Source organism: Blennius ocellaris (assembly GCF_963422515.1).
Source record: "Blennius ocellaris genome assembly, chromosome: 6".
In the NCBI taxonomy this organism is placed as follows: Eukaryota; Metazoa; Chordata; class Actinopteri; order Blenniiformes; family Blenniidae; genus Blennius; species Blennius ocellaris.
The window spans coordinates 9,938,557-9,958,623 of NC_137655.1; the positions used below are offsets into that span (position 1 = coordinate 9,938,557).

At 39.1% G+C, this 20,067-nt stretch overlaps 1 protein-coding gene across 1 annotated transcript in view; it reads right to left on the bottom strand.

Moving 5' to 3' along the window:
• The window catches only part of lrp1bb (low density lipoprotein receptor-related protein 1Bb), a 292,776-nt gene that overhangs the window by 143,428 nt on the left and 129,281 nt on the right, over positions 1 to 20,067 (bottom strand). Inside the window, exons 4-10 of the mRNA XM_080497951.1 lie at positions 16,204 to 16,323; positions 15,413 to 15,541; positions 11,793 to 12,050; positions 9,453 to 9,615; positions 2,536 to 2,758; positions 508 to 697; positions 231 to 374 (exon numbers count right to left, since the gene is read on the bottom strand). Coding sequence (XP_080354077.1) covers positions 231 to 374; positions 508 to 697; positions 2,536 to 2,758; positions 9,453 to 9,615; positions 11,793 to 12,050; positions 15,413 to 15,541; positions 16,204 to 16,323 — 1,227 coding nt within the window. The remainder of the gene's footprint in view (positions 1 to 230; positions 375 to 507; positions 698 to 2,535; positions 2,759 to 9,452; positions 9,616 to 11,792; positions 12,051 to 15,412; positions 15,542 to 16,203; positions 16,324 to 20,067) is intronic.

The following is a 20,067-nucleotide window of genomic DNA, read 5'->3' on the forward strand; positions in this document are numbered from 1 at the left end:
AAATTAAATTAATTTATGACTACAAAACTGACTTCAAAAGCATTGCCCTCCCTGCAACTGGGAGATAAAATATTATGTTTCAGTTCATGTACCTGTTCTAGGGTAAACATGAAGCATCACTGCTTTGTTTGTTTTTTTTTCTTTTTTCTGGAAAATGTATAATATTGCACTAATGTATTAAAACACACATTGATGCATCTGTTTAGATGCCAAACAAAACTGGTACTAACTTTTACAGGATTTTCCATCAAAGCTCAGCCTGTAACCGGTGCGACAGCGGCACGTTCTGGACTTGTAGCTGCCGCTCAGGAGACACATGTGAGAACATCCACCAGGGTTTCCATATGAATCTATTTCACATGCGTGACTCTTGACTGTGAAGAGAAAAAGAAAACCATTAGAAACCAGTGAGGCATCCTTACTCTGATCTATTACAAACCTCACTTTGTGAGTCATAAACGGTGGGTAGCTACTTGCACGTTTTCTGATATAGAACACGTTCCCTACCTTTGGGCTGAACGAGTTTGTGGTAAACACGAAGTCCTCTAGAATTCCCCAAGCTAGCGAGCGTCCTGCTCTCTGCTGTGATGTTGAACCTTTGCATCTGCAGCAGCTCTGCAGAACTGCCTTCGGAGGGGTCAGAGTGGATAGCATAGAGGTAGTCCTCAAACACAGCTAATGCATAAATGTACGACACCTGAAAAACAAGAAAGACTCATGGTGCTTTATTTGTTACATCAATCTGGGTCTTCAAAAAAGAAAACCACAGTCAGAATATGAAAAGGAAACAACTTTAAATATATGAATGATGCATTAACATGTCTCATGCAAGAGGTGTGATGGGTGGTGGTGGTGAAGCTGCCCGTACTACGAGCCAAAGTTTAACTCCACTGGGAGGTTACTCGGCCCTGACTGTCTCCATGCTACATTTAGCAGGCTGACACCCACACAAAGCGACATGGCTGGATGAGTAGTGCTCACAGGAAGTACACCTGAGCTCACTGGCCTAGACCTTAACATCAGGGGCACCAAGAAACATGCATCAGAATAAATAAATAAATAACTAACAGACCACTGAACCATCTCTCCCTAAGGAGTCTGGCCTCAGCACTCCTACTTTTACATGTTTTTTTTTTTATTTCAAGCAGCCTCACACATTGTATTTCAAACACAGCGTGACTCTCCTCAAAGGAGTGGAAACAGAAAGGATGGTGGAAATGTGGCTCATGGGTTACCATGGGTTAAAATTCTCTGGATTTATGTGTTGTAGTAAGAGCAGTTCTTACCCTAACCCGACCACAGGCTAATATGATAGTAGCTACGTGTATGATGATTAAAGCAACACCAACACTGCACCAAAACAACAGTTTGCAGGATGTAGACTGCTGGTCTATTTCCATATTGAGCTATTTCCTTGCACATAACTGCAACACAAACAACTGCTTAATTCTTTATTCAATGTGTTTATTTACTTCCTGAATGCACTGATGAAAGGGCGATACGTTCATCAGCTCTGATTCAGGGGAGAGCAACATTTGTGCAGTCAAACTTACTGCCCTAACCAAGTTCATAAAATCTGCTTTGCACGGTGACAGAGGTGATTAAGACGACTAAATTTACACAATATGTACTAGGCTTCATAACTCTGAGAGAAATGCAAAGAATGTCTTCTGCAAATTATCTCTTTAAGTCTGGGCTACAATGACAATATCACAAGTGATTATTATAGAATTAATTCACGTTCTTTCAGCAATCATAATATTTGAATTTTGACTTTTACTTGTGGAAGCAAGTTGAAGGAATCAAAATTGAATACAAGACAAACAGTCTCAAACGAGAGAACGAGCCCCTTAAAAATTTACAAAAAATAAGATAACTATGCTATGCATTAGAGTAAGCTTATTAGTTCATTGTGATTCAATGCCAGTGAGCAGCATTGGAGATGACACACAGTACATGGAGAAGACTGAACTGCACTGCGTGACATTTGTAATGCAGATACAACAATATGGAAATGCTCCATCTAATGAGGTCACAAAGCAAATGAATGAGAGGAAATCCTGCAAAGAACACCTGCATACACAATAAGGTACTCGATATGCATGTTACTCTTCCTTCATGAAAGGAACCCAAGTCAGTTGAAATGGTATTTTAATGGATTTAAAAAGAAAAAAAAAGTAATCTGAAAGGCCTAAAACGTGTACTACAAGAGAGGGAATATTGATATGCCCATTTTGAAGACAGCCTTGCATGTTATTCAGCTCCTTCAATTTATTAACCCACCTACTTTCTATTCAAAAGACTTTTTCAGTGAAATTGAGGAGTAAATTACAAGCAACAAGCAGTGAATATACCACCTGTCATACTGTGATAGAGCACAGTAACCTAAATTAGAAAATTAACCAAGAAATCCCCTCTTGTGTCATAATTTGAGTCTCTCAAACGAAGCGGGAGACAGTGCGGATAATTTGTCTACAAAGGGTGCTTATGATTAAAGTTCCTGGAAAGACAAGAGCAGTGAAATGAGACACTCACTTGGCTACCGTGGATTATAGTATGCCTGTTCTTGCCATGATAATCCACCACGTCGATGTAATCCAGGTAGGCATCTGCCCAGTACACAAGTTTCTTGATCACATCCAGTGCCACAGCTGTGGGCTGCTCAATCTTATAATCCACCAGCCGGGTCCGGTTGGTGCCATCCATGTTGCAGCGCTCGACCTTGGCGACGTTCCCATAGTCGGTGAAGAAGAGCATCCTGCAGAGGGTCGGAGAGTTTACATGGTTAATTGATTATTTTTCATGCCTATTTTTTTACTGCAGACGGCTTGAGAGCTATTCTTTTACATTACACCACATTTTCCACAACAGTTGTTTTCACCTCAGACTACATCATTTTGCCAAGTTTAGTTAAGGCTGGACTTACCTCAAGCCACCTGACATGATATTTAGCATAAATTTTAACATGTTATGGTAATTCAAGCAGCAGACCATTTGCTGGATATCTCCCCAGGATGCTGACTTAATTTTGTATTGATTGTATCGGATGTAGGCTTGAATGTTAATATAATTCCACTTATGTATTTATGTGCAGTGAGATATTTGGAAGAAACTAAAGAAAGAAAACATTTTTCAATCTCGGTCAGATTATTTATCAGTAGAAAATGGAAGAAGGATATTATAAAAGTGATTTGTATTGTGATAAAAAGCAGAAGTGAATGCCAATATAACATAATCGAGGCGATAGTGAGGGAGCGGAAATGTAGTAGGTTTTGGAATTGCAGACCTAAACATTAGGATGTATTCACCTTAATCCAATAGCAACCAAAACTTCCTACTTAATGTGAGAATAAGAAGCATAGTTAATTATCTCAGTTGTTACACTTTGATTTCACTTCACTGCCTTCACAGTCTCAACATGTGCTACATCACTAGTCACATTCATAACCAATGGTGATGGCTGCCATGCAAGGTGCTCATACACCATCATGCAACTTTGAGTTTAATGGTGTGTCCAAGTAAGGATCTTCTTAGCACTTGGTAACAATTTATCTAACATGAGCAGTTCTGTAATACTTTTATTGAATCTAATTTCGCCAATAAACCAAAGACAAACATGCCATCCGAGATATAAGATATAAGATTTACTAATATAGAAAAATTGGTTTGTCAGCAGTCTTTACCTGACACACTCGTGGAAGTAAAAAAACATAATTTAACCTTAGGATGAGGTATGAAGTGTAAGTCTGCAAACAAAAGTTATTGAAAAGACAGCCTAGTCTTAGATTTTATTTCTGTCTTACTAAGGTTAATTAGTTACACTGAAAGGAAAAAAAGGGGTTATATTTAAATATTCCTTCCAATATTCCAGAAGTGATTTTATCATTAAGCATGCATAAAGCCATTTGCAGGAATATTGTGTTTTGAAAACGTGAAAGACCATTGAATTAAATATATGACATTCTTAGCCATAGGTCTACACCAGATATGAAAGTCTGTTCTTCTTTGACACGAGACTGTGGCTTGCTTTAATAGTCCTTTTCAACGTTAATGTGAAATGCCAAAAGTATATCTTTGCAAATAGTTGTGTCTTTACAAAGTCTATGAGCACTTTCGAAGTTGCAGACCTTCAATTATTGAGCTTATTAATAGTCAGCTAGCAAAGTGAGGTAACACTTGCTATAATGAATGTAGTAAAGCAACCAACAGTGCAAAAATAATGCATACATTCAAACATTTTACAAACCAGTTAACTCATAAGCCAAAAGAGCTGACCACAAATGCACAGACTCATGTCTATCAGGAGCCAAAGAGGTTGTAGTGACATTTTGGTCAGGAACCATCAAACATCTTAGAGATAAAGAAGAAGTGAACAGTTGGGTCGATAAAGGGGTTCGCTTTAATGTTAGATACAAGATGGCAGTCAGCCTTGGTTTCCATTACCTGAGATTGTGATCTTACCTTCCCTACACTTGACTTTTAGTGGAAACGGAGTGATGAGCTCATACAATCAGGGTCAATGTCAGTATATCTGAATGCAATGAAAAGTGTCATATAACTGACACCAGTGGCTTGCAGCAAACATGCAAGAGCTAAATCTATTACATTTTAGATCAAAGAATAAATATAACAGACAGATACATTTATGATAGACTCTTAAAGTTTTCAAAAACCGGGGCTGAATTGTGTTTAAATGTGTGCTAAAAAGTCTTGTAAGACTGCCTCTCTGCTGGCAACCTAATAACCTGGAGGCAAATGTAATAAAAGCATTTTTTTTTTTTGGTTCCCATTTCCTTTGTGGTAATTTTGGGGACATTTAGAAAACATGCTGCAGAGGACTTTGGGGTATGTGAATAGACATGAAATAATTGACACAGAGGAGTCTTACAGAGAAGAGCCAAATCATTTACAATTGCCTAAAAAGCAAGACAAAACTTTGGTTTGTCTTATAAAAGACAGGAAACAAGTCCAACTTCTGTAGGTGTTTTAGGCATAACAATTCTTGTCTTGCCACAACAGGGACTAAAAAAACATGAGAATAAAAGAAGAATTCTTCTTACAAAAAGTGAAAATCTCATGGACTCTCACTTGAAGTATTCAAAACTGCTCTGCTCTGCACATCGGGTAATTAATATGGAAGGCTGGCCACGCTGTCTTGCTGAGACTCCGTGAGGATGGAGCTCCAATGGCTCACAGTGATAACAAGCTCCAGCCAGAGAACGACGGGAAGCCGACTTAATCTGCACAAGTCAAGCCAGGGGGAGCGACGGGTTGCCCTTTGAACCTCAGACCCGGCTGTGCTCGGAAACTGCCAGCGTCAGCAAGGGACTCAGCTCCCCAAACAGGTGCACCACCACGTGGCATATCAATGATTGCTTCCCAGGATTAGGATGGTGCTGATTCTGTACTTGTACATTCAGCAGATACAATGAGATCCATGTTGGATTCTGGAAATGAGCCCCCATGATAACCGAAGCTGCATGAAACCAGTGGAAGATGGTAGCGTAACTGTGAAGCAGACATCATTACAGCTGACAATCAATGTGAGATGTGTATGTACACTCAAGCTGGGTGGTTTTAGTTGGGGTTTTTCTTTTTTGCTTTGTTTTTTAACAATAACTGCTTTTTGTCAATTCTAAAAAGTACTCGCAAGAAATAAGAAAAAGGTGATATTCAAGATATTTGGTCAGATATTTCTATTCTCTAATAAAATACATATTCAGAGGTGAAATGCTCAAGCCTGCAAAAGACTAAGAAACTACTTGACTTAATTTGACTCAAGAAGCTTATTTAAACAAGATATTTTTGACCTTGCTATCAAATTTGGGTGTTTGTGGTGCCTAGATATGGACCCTGACCCTGGAATTTTTCAGAGAAACACCAGCAGGGTGATTTGGGGTTTTTAGCTGAAATGTTTCAACAGTGTTTGAATGGTTTGAAGTACATTTTCTACATATGTGTTTCATCTTTCACACAGTATATCCTAAGGTAAATGCTAAATGGATTTTAAATATATAGCACGAGTTAAACTCACACATGGTCGGGACGAAATGCTGGACCTAATCACCAACTTTGGTTTTGGAATATCTACAAAATGAACTCCAGTGCAGATTATACCAATTTTACATATGACATTTTTGGGTAATGCTAACTAATAATGTACATAACTCTTATAGAGATCAATACACAACATAAAATATTTATACTGCATCATAGACTGAAGTCTTTCTTTCTCAATGTGAATATGTAATCAGCTGAAATGAAAGTTACAAGAAGCTTTAGGCTTGGAGCAGCACTTCTTTCAGCTGATAAACAAACCATACCATGCATCAAAGACTTCTCAAAAAAGGCTGTTTAAAGTAAAGAAGAGTGGTTATTAATCAAAAGGGCTATATTGTAAAGTTTAAAAGCATATTTAATGATGATAGATGGAGAGAGAAATGGAGAGAGGGAGAGAGCAACAGTGTCAAATAACAATAAAAATGGAGTGCCAAAGCAAAGGCATATTATATAAAAACTGGTCCTCATGCTGTGCTGCTATCTAACACCTCCCTGGTTTCCTTTGTTTTCACTCCATTGCTCCAGGCTGACAGACCTCTTGCAGACTTGCTCCTTCAGAAACAACTGTACCTATTTCTTACCAATTACAGCCGGGAAGATGACTTGGAAAAATTCTGTCTCCTGTGCAGTCAATCTTAGCAGTAACCTGCAAAACCGTCTCCCTTGATGGTCAGCGGACTGTATTTCTATTCGTCTATACCACAGGCACTTATATAAGTGTGTGATTGCAACAGAATTACACTGGAAAGCATGGCTGGACAAGGAGATTTACACATCCTAAAGAGAAACTCCAACATGCAACATGTTTATCAGAAGCCTCTTCACCATCTGTTTGTTTACCACAGGCCACATTTAAGCACAATGAAAGCTGAGATGCATTCAAGCAAATCAAAACTGTCCATGCAGTTAGGAAACAAGCAGCTAATCATTTGAATAACTCCTGAAGCTTAAAAGAATAGCTGACTAAATCCCAGTTTCTCAAAACATAAATGTATAAGCAGCAACAAAGTGTAGGTCTGTTTCAGTCATCATGGTATTATTTTATGCAGCATTTACATTTGGGAAGCTTGGCATGTAAACATTTTGACAATGCACTTAAAAAAAATTGGATATAAAAATGTTTCTATGTTCATGCATATTTAGTGAAACAAATAACTCGACACATGCGGGTGTCGGGTGCTCTCCATTTACTTCACGTGGATAACGTGTTCTTCTCTGCACACATCTGTGTGGTTGCATTAAAAAAATCAAGCAACAGCGCCGTCCCATGCCCCAGCATACTAACTCCATCGTTGTCCCTGTGTTCGCTGCTGCAGTGTAAACACACCCCTTTTTTTTTGTTTGTTTTTTAACAGATTTGGTGTTGTCATGTGAAACCTTGACGACACTTATTTAAATTTAAACAGTGTGCAGTAGGAGTATTTATCAATCTTAATAAAGCTTTTGACACAATAAACCATGAAATATTAATCACAGAGTCAGAACGGCATAAGATCAGGGGGTTTGCAGTGCACAGGATGGAAAGTTACTTAATGGACAGGACACAATTTGTGAAGTTGGGACAGTATTCATCACCGGATGAATACTTGGACATAGATTGTGGTGTACCCCAGAGGTCAGTATTGGGCCAAAACTACTTTTGCTATATGTAAATGACATTTCCAATGTATCAAACTAATAAAATGTGTTCTTTTTGCGGATGACCCAAATGTCTTAGGGGTTGACTTGCACGTTCCCACATGTCCGAAATCTATTTTCTTTTCTCCATTCAATTCAACTGAATGGTTTAGATGTGTGTCACCCAAAGTACCATATGCTAATGTGGGATAGTGGCTCATTGAAACTCTTTTGTGATTAAACAACATTTATTGGAGTCATATTCGGTCAGATGGGATTCAAAGAAAGTCATTTAGGATTGATTGATTGATTGATTGAAGTTGGATTAGGTAGTTCAGTTGGGATAGAAGAAAGAATGATGTGAATGGGTGAAAATGATGGCAAATCTTGATTCTTGTTACCTGAGCTCAGCACCATTTTGTTATTTTGTTAGCAAGTCATTCCAGAAAACTGCAAGAACTCAAGAAATCCCTGGCATAAAGTTGTAAAAGATCTTCCAACACATATGACCAAATTCAGTCGGTCTAATTCAGTTACCTACCAAAGTTACCTACCAAAGAGAAGAGATGTGTATGTGTGTTTTTCAGGTAGTCAGCGGGTACGCTGGTTTCCAAACCCCAGTCCAAAAATGTACATTTGGGCTAGTTACTGAATTGGGTGTCATGTGAGCATGTGTTAATGTCTGTATCTTTTATCCTGGATAAGTAAAACAATAAGAATTGGATGTTTATCACAGTACAATGACTTAAACTTCAATAAATGTGCTTTGTTGAATTATTCACATTAGTCTTAAAAATAACATTACCCTCATTCCGGTGAGAAAAACAAGTGCAAGAAAAGAGGCGTGTAAGAAAAGGCACCCCCCTCATCACCCTCCCTCCATCTGCTGGAAACATCCCCCCTTCTGGTTTCCTCCCAAATTGCTCCCTGAACACAAGCAGAGTGGAGCAGAAAGATACTTCCAGAGGAACTGAAGTTTGTAAAAGATCATTACTGTGCTACAAATGACACACATTTCCTCTTTCACGAACAGATCTGTCAACGTTATTAGTGATATCACCAAAATCTCTCTCACAAAGAGGTCTTATTAGGAATTTTGCCCAGATTCTGTGGCTCCTGAGCATCTTCGCAGTACAGTAGAATTTTCTCTCCACTGGCTAACCAGAAAGAAAAGTGCGAAGAGGACTGAGCTGCTAATAATTGGTCCACATCTTGCTCCAGCTGCTGCAAGCAGTTCGTTGGGATTATTTCACTGTTTTGTGTTTGTCTGCAGTACAACACAGGAAGCTGCGCTGAAATCTACATAAATTCTCTAATGTTGTGATCCTCAACCATTGTCGCATGCAATGCGTGTTAGTTTCTTTTTTTTTTTTTTTACGAAAGACAGAGTTCTTCCTTTCTGTTGTTCAGATTTCCAAATCTTCAGAGACCAACATTTTCTAATAGAAAATCATGAAGGGGCATTTTATTCTATGTGATGTTGGGTAAAATCAGTGAATGCAAATGACTGTCTCGACAGTGCGAGCTGTCTAAAGCATCACTGACTATCCACCAAATTACACAGCTCAAAGAAAGAGAAAGAAGGGCTGAGGCGAAGGACAGGGAATCATTTAAATCCCTTCTTTGGACCCAGTGAGCTGTTATGAATAGTGAAATGCTGCTTTATTCTTTGTCCAGGATTTCTTTCCCCACATAATAATAACATACAAAATGATAAATGAGCCTTGAGGAAAGTTTCAAAGAAGGTTGTATTATCCAGGCTGCAGGATACTCACCCCATGAGAGGATCCAGAGCTATTCCTTTAGGATTCAGTAGATCTAGTTGGAGGATAGTAACACATGTGTTCCCACTGCGGTCACAGACAAATATCTTGTCAGAGACGCGGTCAACAAAATAGAAGTTTCCGGTCAGCCAGTCAATGGCCATCTGCTCCATGTCTGCAAAAGTAAAGAAAAGATGTGGTTAGTTTGGTGGATGCAAGCACACGCACACGCACACACGCACACACACACACACACACACACACACACACACACACACACACACACACACACACACACACACACACACACACACACACACACACACACACACACACACACACACACACACACACACAGTAAATCCGAACAAGCTCACAGAACTCAAAACTTTTTGTGTATCAGATTACACAAGCATATTTAAGTGATGTTGTGAAATATTTTAAGTTAATATAAAATATATTATTTAAATATTATCTTTAAATATTTAACATCACTTAAATATTATTGTGTAATCTGTTACACAAAACGTTTTGAGTTCTGTGAGCTTGTTCGGGTTTGCAGTGCACTGATCTTCATGGCAGGATTGGCCTGTTAATGTTAAGAGTTTTGGGGGGTTAAAGTATTACTTGGAATTAAAATCATTAGATAAATCTATAAAAAAGTGAAACTAATATGCACGTTATCAAACATTTTCTTTTGATAAAGGATGTCATGTAAACAAATAGGACACATTAAAGTAATATTTATACAACAGGTACAATGGTTGCAGACTATAGGTACTTTGTGATTCTACATTCACAGTTTCAAAGAACTGCACTTAATCCCAAAACCCATTAACAATAGTTTGTTGGAAAAAAAAAGAATAATAATACTACTGGCATGCCATAGAAACTGTGTTCAGCATCATGCAGCTGCAAGCAAACTTACTTCCCCATGTAAATCTGCAGTGACCTCACTGTCTTTACTGATAGTACCAGTAGATTAAATGATAGTCCATTTATAATGCTTCACCCTTAATTATGTAAATGTTACCTGGCCGAGGCACAACCTGTCAATCATCTGCCCTCTGCAATGTTGCCAGGTAGAGGGGGCTAAGCCACACTGCAAAAATTGTTTGCTTTATGCTGCTGTGTAATGATAAGGAAGCCGAACAAACTTTAGTAGGACATTCATGTTTAATGCACACACACACCCACACCCCACACACACACACACACACACACACACACACACACACACACACACACACACACACACACACACACACGCACGCACACGCACACGCACGCACACGCACGCTCCTGGAAACTTACAGTTGTCATTGTGCAATGCATTTTTTAAGCCTATTTGACTAGGAAAGGTAGTTGAAATTCTGGAGCTCCAGTAGTTTGACATTCAACATTTTTGTGAGACCGCCTACTCCTCATTAATTTGGATGTGAACCTATTTTTAATGTTTCTTTAAAATATATCTTTACGGCTCAGGCGTAACATACCACTTTGCAGTAAAAACATCATGCTACATGTGTGTGTTTTCTTTGTAGGATTGCATGGAATGTCTTTGTATGTGCCTTCAAAGATGTAGTTCTTTCAAATTCTTCCACAACTTATTTATAGACAATAAAGCAATAAATGTGACCAGGGTCGGACCACATCATTTACAAAATACTCAATTACTCTTGTGTTTAAATGTCAAAGGCTCCCAGTGGTCGACTAGCGCCTTGCATGGCAGCTCTGTCCCATTGGTGTGTGAATGTGAGCGTGAATGGGTGAATGACTGATATGTGAAGCGCTTTGGGACTGCACTCAGTGTGGTTAGAAGGTGCTATATAAATCTAGAAAAAAAAAAAAACAGCAGATGTTGGAATGGTTTAAAGAATATAAAAGAAGCATTGAATGACAACTAAAAGTTCAGAAAATCTCATGCCATATGCATTTGATATTTGTGAGAATTTTTGCTGGGTCTGGAGAAAGAAAAAAGAAAAAACTGAGCTTTTGAAGTAGAGAAGCTAGTGTAACCCACAGGCTTAAATGACAGCTGTAGGATAAAGGTGAAGGCCAAAACTGCTGAGGCTAACCTCTCCTAAACCACACAGATAATGAGGGGATAGAAAGAGAGCTTGCAGGTAAGAGTGGGAAGATGAGAGCACAACAGAAAGAGGAAGCCAAAGGCGTGTGAGCCCGTATGCGAGAGAGCACAAGATTGTGTGTATCAGTTGAATAATATGCATGTTTATCCTCTATTTTTGCACTGCAGGTGAGATCATTCACCATTGCTTTTACTGGGATGAAGCAGAAAAGAGGAGGGATGGCTTGAGAGGAGAAGGATGCTGTCGACTGGTATAAACATACGTTGCAAACTGTGTTGTGTTCTTATTTCTTGTTCCCGTGTGAATCCGCGTAGACTCCTTGTTACAGCGCAACGAAGCAGCCCAGAGGACTCTGTAGACAGGGCCCAGCATACGTTTTCCTGGTTATGAAGAAAATCCAACGCTAGTGTTCCATTTACACTCAGAGACCTCATTGGCTGGAGGCCCGTTCCATTTAGATTGGTGATGACAATGCGATCCGAGCCTCCGATGAGGAGCACCGGGCGGCTGTCACCCGGATCTAAAGAGAGAACACTCCATTAGCAGGACATACAGAAAGAAAAAAAAAGAAAAGAAAAGAAAAAAAATACAGGAGACAGATTAGGCCACCTTTCTCTAAATATGGTCTTCAATATGGATAGTTACTTAAATATTGTGTTTAATAATCAGCAGGTTTACTAACTTTATCTGGTGCAGACTGAAGACAGACATGAGATCTCTTCTACATATACTAGTTGTTCTGTTTCAACTGGAGAAATTGGGCGCCCTCAATATTACAACTGTACATAATATCTACAGTAGCTGTGTTAGTAATTGTTAACTCAGTAGCGTCTTGAAAAGCTGAACACTATAATGTTATTATCATAATGTAATATTTCTATTGGTTTTTACCTTTAACGAAATTTGCTCTGAAATTGTGCTTTGTATAGCAAACTGTATATAGCTTAAACAAACAGGGATAAGAAAAATGTGTTTCACCTTTAATAGTATGGTCAGCAAGTTAGCCATTTTTTTTATTTTTTATTATTTAATAAACTTTACAGTACCTAATACATCAAGAGTATCAAACTTTAAAAACTGATAACCATTGTTTTTTTTTTTGCCTCGTTTCACATATGTCACCTTTCAGTTTGATTCCTATTATCTGTCACCTTGCTGGGAATTATATTGTTGAAGAAAATGAATTTAATGTATTGATATGTCAGCGTTCTGCATCTGTGTAATGAATAACAAACAGCTGTTGTTCTTCATGTGATCATGCGATAAAATGCAAGATAAAGAAATTCTTGTTAGGATGCGTTTAAGCACCTGCTGTGCAATGTGGTTGGTGAACATTATCAATAAACAATCCTCACATGCGTCCTGTGTGACATCTCCCAATCTCCCCTTTGGTCATAGTGATGGTGGGTGAAGAACATTTTCTCAGGTGGTACAAACTGAGAACCACTGGTTTAATTCATAATTTTTTAAAAAGATATAATTTATTGATGTAAATGAGGCCGACAACATTTGTTCCACACTATTATTTCTCAGTGACAGCAGGTAGGTTTTGAATTTTTCAACAGTATTTCCAAACATGAGCTTTTTTTGTCTCTCACAGATTGCACCTGCAGAATACAAAATCACACACAAACTTACAGCGGAGAGTTGGGCAACAACTTGTCCGAAATGGCAAACACATAAGTAGCAAGAGTTGGAATGTGAAGGGCATAAAAAATGGATGTCTAATTAAAAGAGTTACTCAATAAGAATCACTATAATTACAATTGTAATTGTAAAAAGGAGGAATAATCCCTCACAAGGAAAGATTAATCTCACTGTAATAATGTATAATACTACAACAGCATTTTCAAAATTTGATCTCGAAAATTAATTTATCCAACTCCAACAAAAAAGAGGGAGAGCATATGAATGAGCTCAGATAGCAGTCTTGACTTTGTCCCGGGCTCATCCTCCGGCTCGGACTTACAGAACGGTAGTCCACTGTGGTAAAACTGAAATAAGCTCTTTTTACGGGCTTAATTGACCATGCACATTCTCTGACACCAGGTCCACCCTCTGCAAAGGTCCCTTATTTATCCCAATCTCCAACACAAGTTCAAGTCAAGGGCTACTCTCCTAATATAGGCAATAAATCAGAATGTCTGGTCACATAACTGTGAGTGCATGACTCAGACACATTTTTCTCCCACACTATAGGGGGCAGAGCAGGTTCTGACCAGACACTGGGCAAAGGTCTGCAGACGTGCTATCTGGCAATATATTAAAACTGATGAATAGTTGAATAGCATAAGGCCAGATGGAGCTTAATGTCACGTACTGTCATGTTATTATCAATATATCTGTGCAACCTCACGTGAGGTGAGTGAAAAATTATTTACAAAAATTTACAGAAATTTGTGAACTTCGAATTGACTTCTTTTCTCCCATGAAAGCAGTCAAATATCATATGTGTAGATTTATGCATCGCAATGTCGTAGCAAACAGAGCTAACAAAGACTACAATATAAAGTTGGCACACCAATTTCTGAGGTCAAGTGTAAAGCTGCGTACGAGTAAAACATGTTGCACTTACAACTAGTTTTTAAACATATTCCATACTAGCCATATGTATTTATTTATTTCTTAAGCTGTAGGAGAGTTGGATTCAACAGCATGTGGCCAATATTCAGTGGTAATAAGAATTCTAATTTAGACACTTGTTAAACTAGAACTGCTGAACGTTGTGTTTTGGGGGGTTATCATGAGATTATAATGAGGCTTTTAAACATATTTTGTAATGTGAAATACTCCACATGAGTTCTGACCTTAATGAGATAAATCCTTCATTGTTGCAGTATTTTAATGAACGCTAGATGCATGAAGAATGCTTCATGTTACATATGAGTTGGTTATTCAATGAACACCATTCGTACCTGTAGATCCATGCAGCATTTTTTGGTGTATGAGGAAAGATTATGAGGTTATTGTCAATTTAGGTTGAAAGTGCAAATATAACCATAAAAAAACATTACATTTTGGAAGAAAATTAGATCATATTAAATCAAGATTGCGTGCTGCAGAGTTTTAACTTCAATCTTACCCTCGGCACGTTAATATGTTTTTCATACCCTGCTGCTCCTCATCTTCTAGCCTCCGAGAGCTCAATCGGAATTTATATTCATGAGCTTTTACAACTAATGGTAACCCCATAGTTATCCTCATACCACTATCGCTCCGTGCTAAATTAATATTAATGCATGTGAGCATTGGGTTCAGTTAAGTTTATGGGTAATCATATTCAGTTTATTCCTGGTAGGACACCAGTCACAATGATTAAAAGCTACAACGGTGGCATTCTCCCCAACAAGGTGTGTTGGGCCAAGAGCTATTTTCAACCCATGTATGCCAAAGTGACAATACCCTAAAAAAAATAAGCACTTTGCTTTGTGATTCAATGTGTGACACAAATACATACTGTGAAAGGTTGTGCTTGTGTTCTTGCAAATGGTGGACCACCAGAACACAATGCTTCTTTTAGTTGTTTAATTTCTACAGTAAGTAGGTTGTTTTACTCATTTGGACAGATGTGTGGCCAGGATCAGGGATTAACATAAATCAGAATGACGCTGTGCATTGTCTATGCACAAACCACTCCAGACTGCGCCCACTTAAAATCTCACGCTCATTAATTTCATCATTATATTGGCCTGACCACATCTACCCATTCCCATGTGGGTGATGGATGTGGTCACTGCAAAACCACATTAATCTTGCCCTCCCACTTTCTCCTGAACACAGAGGTGACAACGAGCTTGAATTCTACTCCGGACGACACAAAACCGGCCCGTTTATTATTAGAAATGAGATGTGCGCGCTATGCAGATTGTGTTGTTTTCTCACCTTGTTTGGCTTTGCAGGATCTCCTGTCAGGCTGCAGGATGTATCCTTCTGTGCAGCTGCATCTGTATGACCCGTAGGTGTTCGCGCAGGTTTGGCTACAAGCGCCATACATGGCACATTCATCATGATCTTATAGAAAAGGGAAGAGAATCATTTGTAACGAATTAGGTGTGCTCAAACATGACCCAAATACATAAAGTATATTTAATGCGGCCTCACTCTGGCACCTCCGGCATAATTACTTTTAGAAGAAATGAGCCTCCTTTGGAGCTTCGGTACCTCATAAACTGCTCTTTGTCATGTCTTCACCACTAGAATCAAATGCAGGAAGCGGAGCGACTTTGTTGAACCACTTCCACTGACATAATTACAATTTGATGCCACTGGTATGAGGCACATGCAAGTAAGACACTACAACTATGGAGACACCTTTGACAGCAAACTTCTGCCTCCCTTGCTGGCTGTCAAAAGCCTGGCCTGTGGCTCATGTGAGAAACACATAGAGAGGTTCATGGAGAAATTGTGTGCTCCGTACACAATATATGTGTGCATGTATGTGTGCTGCAGGTAAAATGCACTGTGCTGCAGACAGATGGTTCTCATATATACGCAGCAACTCCTGCTTATTCATCTGAAAGAAGTCTGGCCGAGGGCAAGAGGAGACACTGTGTGGAGAAGAGAGGGAGGAAAAAGCGAAAGGGGGGAGGGGGGGGGGGGGGGGGGGGGGGGGATGTCCATGGCAGGAGCCCTCCGCTCCCCCCACCCATCATGTCGGCACTGCAGGAGCCTACCTCTGCAGCTCGTCCCGTCCTCGCCGACCTCAAATCCGTCAGCGCAGAAACAGAAGGTGCCGTTTCTCGTCATGACGCAGCCGTAGCGGCACCGGAGCTCGTGGCAGGCTGACAGGAGCTCTGCGGGGGGGGCAGAAGGGGAAGGGGAAGGAGAGGAAAAGTGAGGGTTGAGGGGGAAAAAAAAAAAGTATGAAAGGGTAGGTGAAGTGGGAAATTGCATTTCGACTTGAGGAATTAACTTTTTGATAATCTTCTGGAGTTAGTGCTCCATTGTAACTGCTCCCTCAATTAGCAAATCACTTTCGCCTCAATATCACAAGTTTCACACGATATGGCCAAAGTTTCTGTGTTGTTTGTTATGTTTGTTTTTTAGGTAGAAATATGAGTTTGATAGAAAGATACTGTTTCTAAAATATACATACCGCAAGATATGACTTTCCCACTTTTGCGAAAAAAGATTTAGTTTTGGTTACAATTATTTTCTTGTGCACAAAATTCATGACCAGGATTTTGGGAATATTCAAATCTGCATATAGTGGAGCCGATTTTGACTGACTACTCATGACAAACAATCACATCTGGCTCATTTGGCTTCTGTGTGACTTTCAATTTCACTTCACAATAGAATTATTTCTTAGTTTTTTTGATTCAGATTTATATTTTTATTCTTTTTTTCCCAAATCAATTTCAGGTTATGATGCCACTCATTTCAATTTCTTCTTCCTCTGTCTAATTTCTTCATTTAACCCTTCTTCTTTGTTCTTGTTTTATTCATCTAGATAACAACTGGTACGTAAGGATACAAATTAAAGCATCATCTAACATGCGATCTGGCAGATCACAGTTCAAACTCATTGACAACCACACATTGTGAAGCCCTCAAATGACAAACTGAGACAGTAGGGGCCCCCAGGAAGTGCCAAACATTGTCATCCCTTATAAATAAACTGAATAATGTAATTGATGTTGATGGTTTGTATGGGACTAGAATAGCTAATAATCATGGCATTATGTACTATCCAAAAGGGGAAATAATGAATAAAGGCTACAAAAAGCAAAGTATAACTTTAAAAACAAAGCTCTAATAGCACAAAGATTGATATGCCACTTCTGAACATTAATTAACGTCAAGTAACAACCCAAAAGATTAAAAAAAAAAAAAAAAAAAAAAACCTTCTATTGACTGTCTTTCCTGTGCGAACCATTTGAAGACATTATGAAACGCCTCAGCAGCAGATCAAATTATTTCCTGACAGGATGTATTTACATCCAATAGCCTAGCAGGGACTGAATGACAATCAAAGCCTCTGTATTCATTATTTTTTCTGAACATGACAGCCTTTGGTAGTGAATTTTAAGAGTTGGAATTATGTGGTGTGGGTGGATCACAGTCACATAACAGTGTTTTTTTAATTTTTTTATTATTATTCATTACACTATCTAAACTGCTTACTGACACATGAATATGAATGGTACAGTTGAATTGTTAGGAGAGCAATATATAAATCGCAGTGAGTGCTTGTATGATAGTATGATAACGACAAAAATGGTTTAAGAGTGAAGGGAAAGATGAATCGGGGAAACTATGTATCTCATACCTCTGCATAAGGAGTAGCGGTTGACTAACAAGCCAGAGATTGGCATGGATGATTTATTACTCCTGAACCTGCGCACACACGCACGCAAGCACACATGGTGATGTTCCTTTGCAACTGTTGATATGTATTAAGACCACAAAGTAACTCCATTTGTTTCACAGTGAAACTACTTTGAATCTCATCTCCAATAAAGTTGGAGCGGCACATAACTATAAATATTTAAATTTTTTTTAAAGGCTGTGAAACAGTGTTCCTGCTACATTTAATAGCTTCAGAGAGAGCTTAGCTGGAACTATCAGGGTGAACTTTCTATGAATTTGGCACTAATATTGCCCCTCAGAGGAGTTTTGACTGACAGCACGTTGGATGTAAAATGACAGATTTTTCATTTTGGGGCAAACAATTTTAGAGGTGATGGAGTGCAAGTAAACACAGACGTATTAAAATGGTAAACGCCGGGTAGCCTTTGGAGCACACTGGCCAGACAGAGCCTGCTTAGATATTTATCTGAACTTTTTCAGGGTTGAGGACAGATTCTTGGGTGGCAAAGCATAAGAGTGTGATGAATATTGAAAAGGTCTGTGCATAAAGGACACGTTGTTGACTATCAGTTACTCTATTACTCTACATGATACAATTGCTCAAGTAGAGATTTTTTGGAATAAAACTGTATTCATCTACAAGTACAGAGTAAGGTTTAAACTTTCTAATGGCGTGTGTCCAACTACTTCTCTAAATTGGGTAAATATCATCACCTTGTAGAGGAGGTTACAGCTTTGGACCAAACTAGAAAAACTTGGGTACAACTTTTTTGGTTTGGCAAGTTGCTGAAGCTTAAATTCAAACATGCACGCACACTTAATCATTGTTTTCATAAACCAGAGTTGGAACCAAACCATTAACTCAAATCCTGCACTGGGTTTAACCAGTGAGTGGGTCCAAACTAGAACTCATGAAGAAACATGGCCCCTATATATATACAATTTGCACCATATTGCACTTACGGGTTTCTTAATATTGGTTGAACAGGGTTGTATCTCAACAAAGCAAGTTTAAGCTGCTCAACCAAAAGTAACGTGATGTTGTGATTGAGTCCAGAAAATGTCCTTCTGAAATGGTTCTGCCATTGATTTTTCTCCTGGTCTGTAGCCCTCGGTGAAAGAGGCTTAGACATCCCTACTGATTCCACATAGATCTTACACTTGTGTTCAGTTGTGTACATGTACACAATTGTCTTGTTACCATTACCAAAACACTGGTAGAACAGAAAAAAACAACATTCTGATCATATACAGTGTAGTTCAAAGATATATTGCACCACATTAGTCCCACTACATCATATACAACTGTTGGAAGCTTTTTAAACCCAGAGACAGTCTGTCTCACTAATTCTTACAGTGTCACTGGTCAAAAACATTTTAATGTAACTTTTTTTTTTTTTTTTTTTTTTAAGGTTTTCAAGGGGATACCCTGCCCTTCACTTGTGACATTTGGGGAGATGAGCCATTCAGGAGTGAAGTACAGACACTGTATGAGTCTCCATGAGCACGCTGTTAGCAGGGAAACCGCTGATATTCCAAATAAAACATTTACTCAAAGAAAAGAGTCAAGTTAGATTTCTCTCAAAAATCTGGCATCCAACACTGTGGTTCCCAACCATTTTCCCTCAAATTGAATTTAAGAAAGGCTGCTGGCCAAATATTTGATCTTTGATTTGTCAAAGCACTACAGTGAAGCTGTGCTGTCACACTCACTCATATGATGATACAAACACAGAGGGTAGTTGCCCTGGTCAGCTCTAGATTCTAAAAGTCTTAGTTTGGTTTTGTATTGATTGCCAACATATGTTGTGCAAGATAGTTAAATAACTACCTGCTGCTAAAACAGTTGCCGTATTTATAGTGGAAGAAAAGACTGAAAACGAGATGATGAGGCCAATGATAACATACATCCGCGGATGCTTCTCCTTCAGTCATCTTGTAATGACTGGAGCTGTTCGCCAGGGGGTTGTGTCATCAGATGGTTACCAACAATCATTGAAGGTTTCGACCCTGAACCATAACACTCTCCTGTTGCCCGCCCCCCCCCCCCCCCCCCCCCGACTTCCCGCTCATCTCCTCCCTCCTATTCCAAATCCAACAGGAGGCTCTCTCTGCCCTCTCCCTCAGTCTTTGCGCCGCCTTTTTCCTCTCTGAACCCCTCACTCTAATGGCAGTTAGCACCTTCCATACTGATTGGGCAGTACCAACATCATCTGATCAGGTTT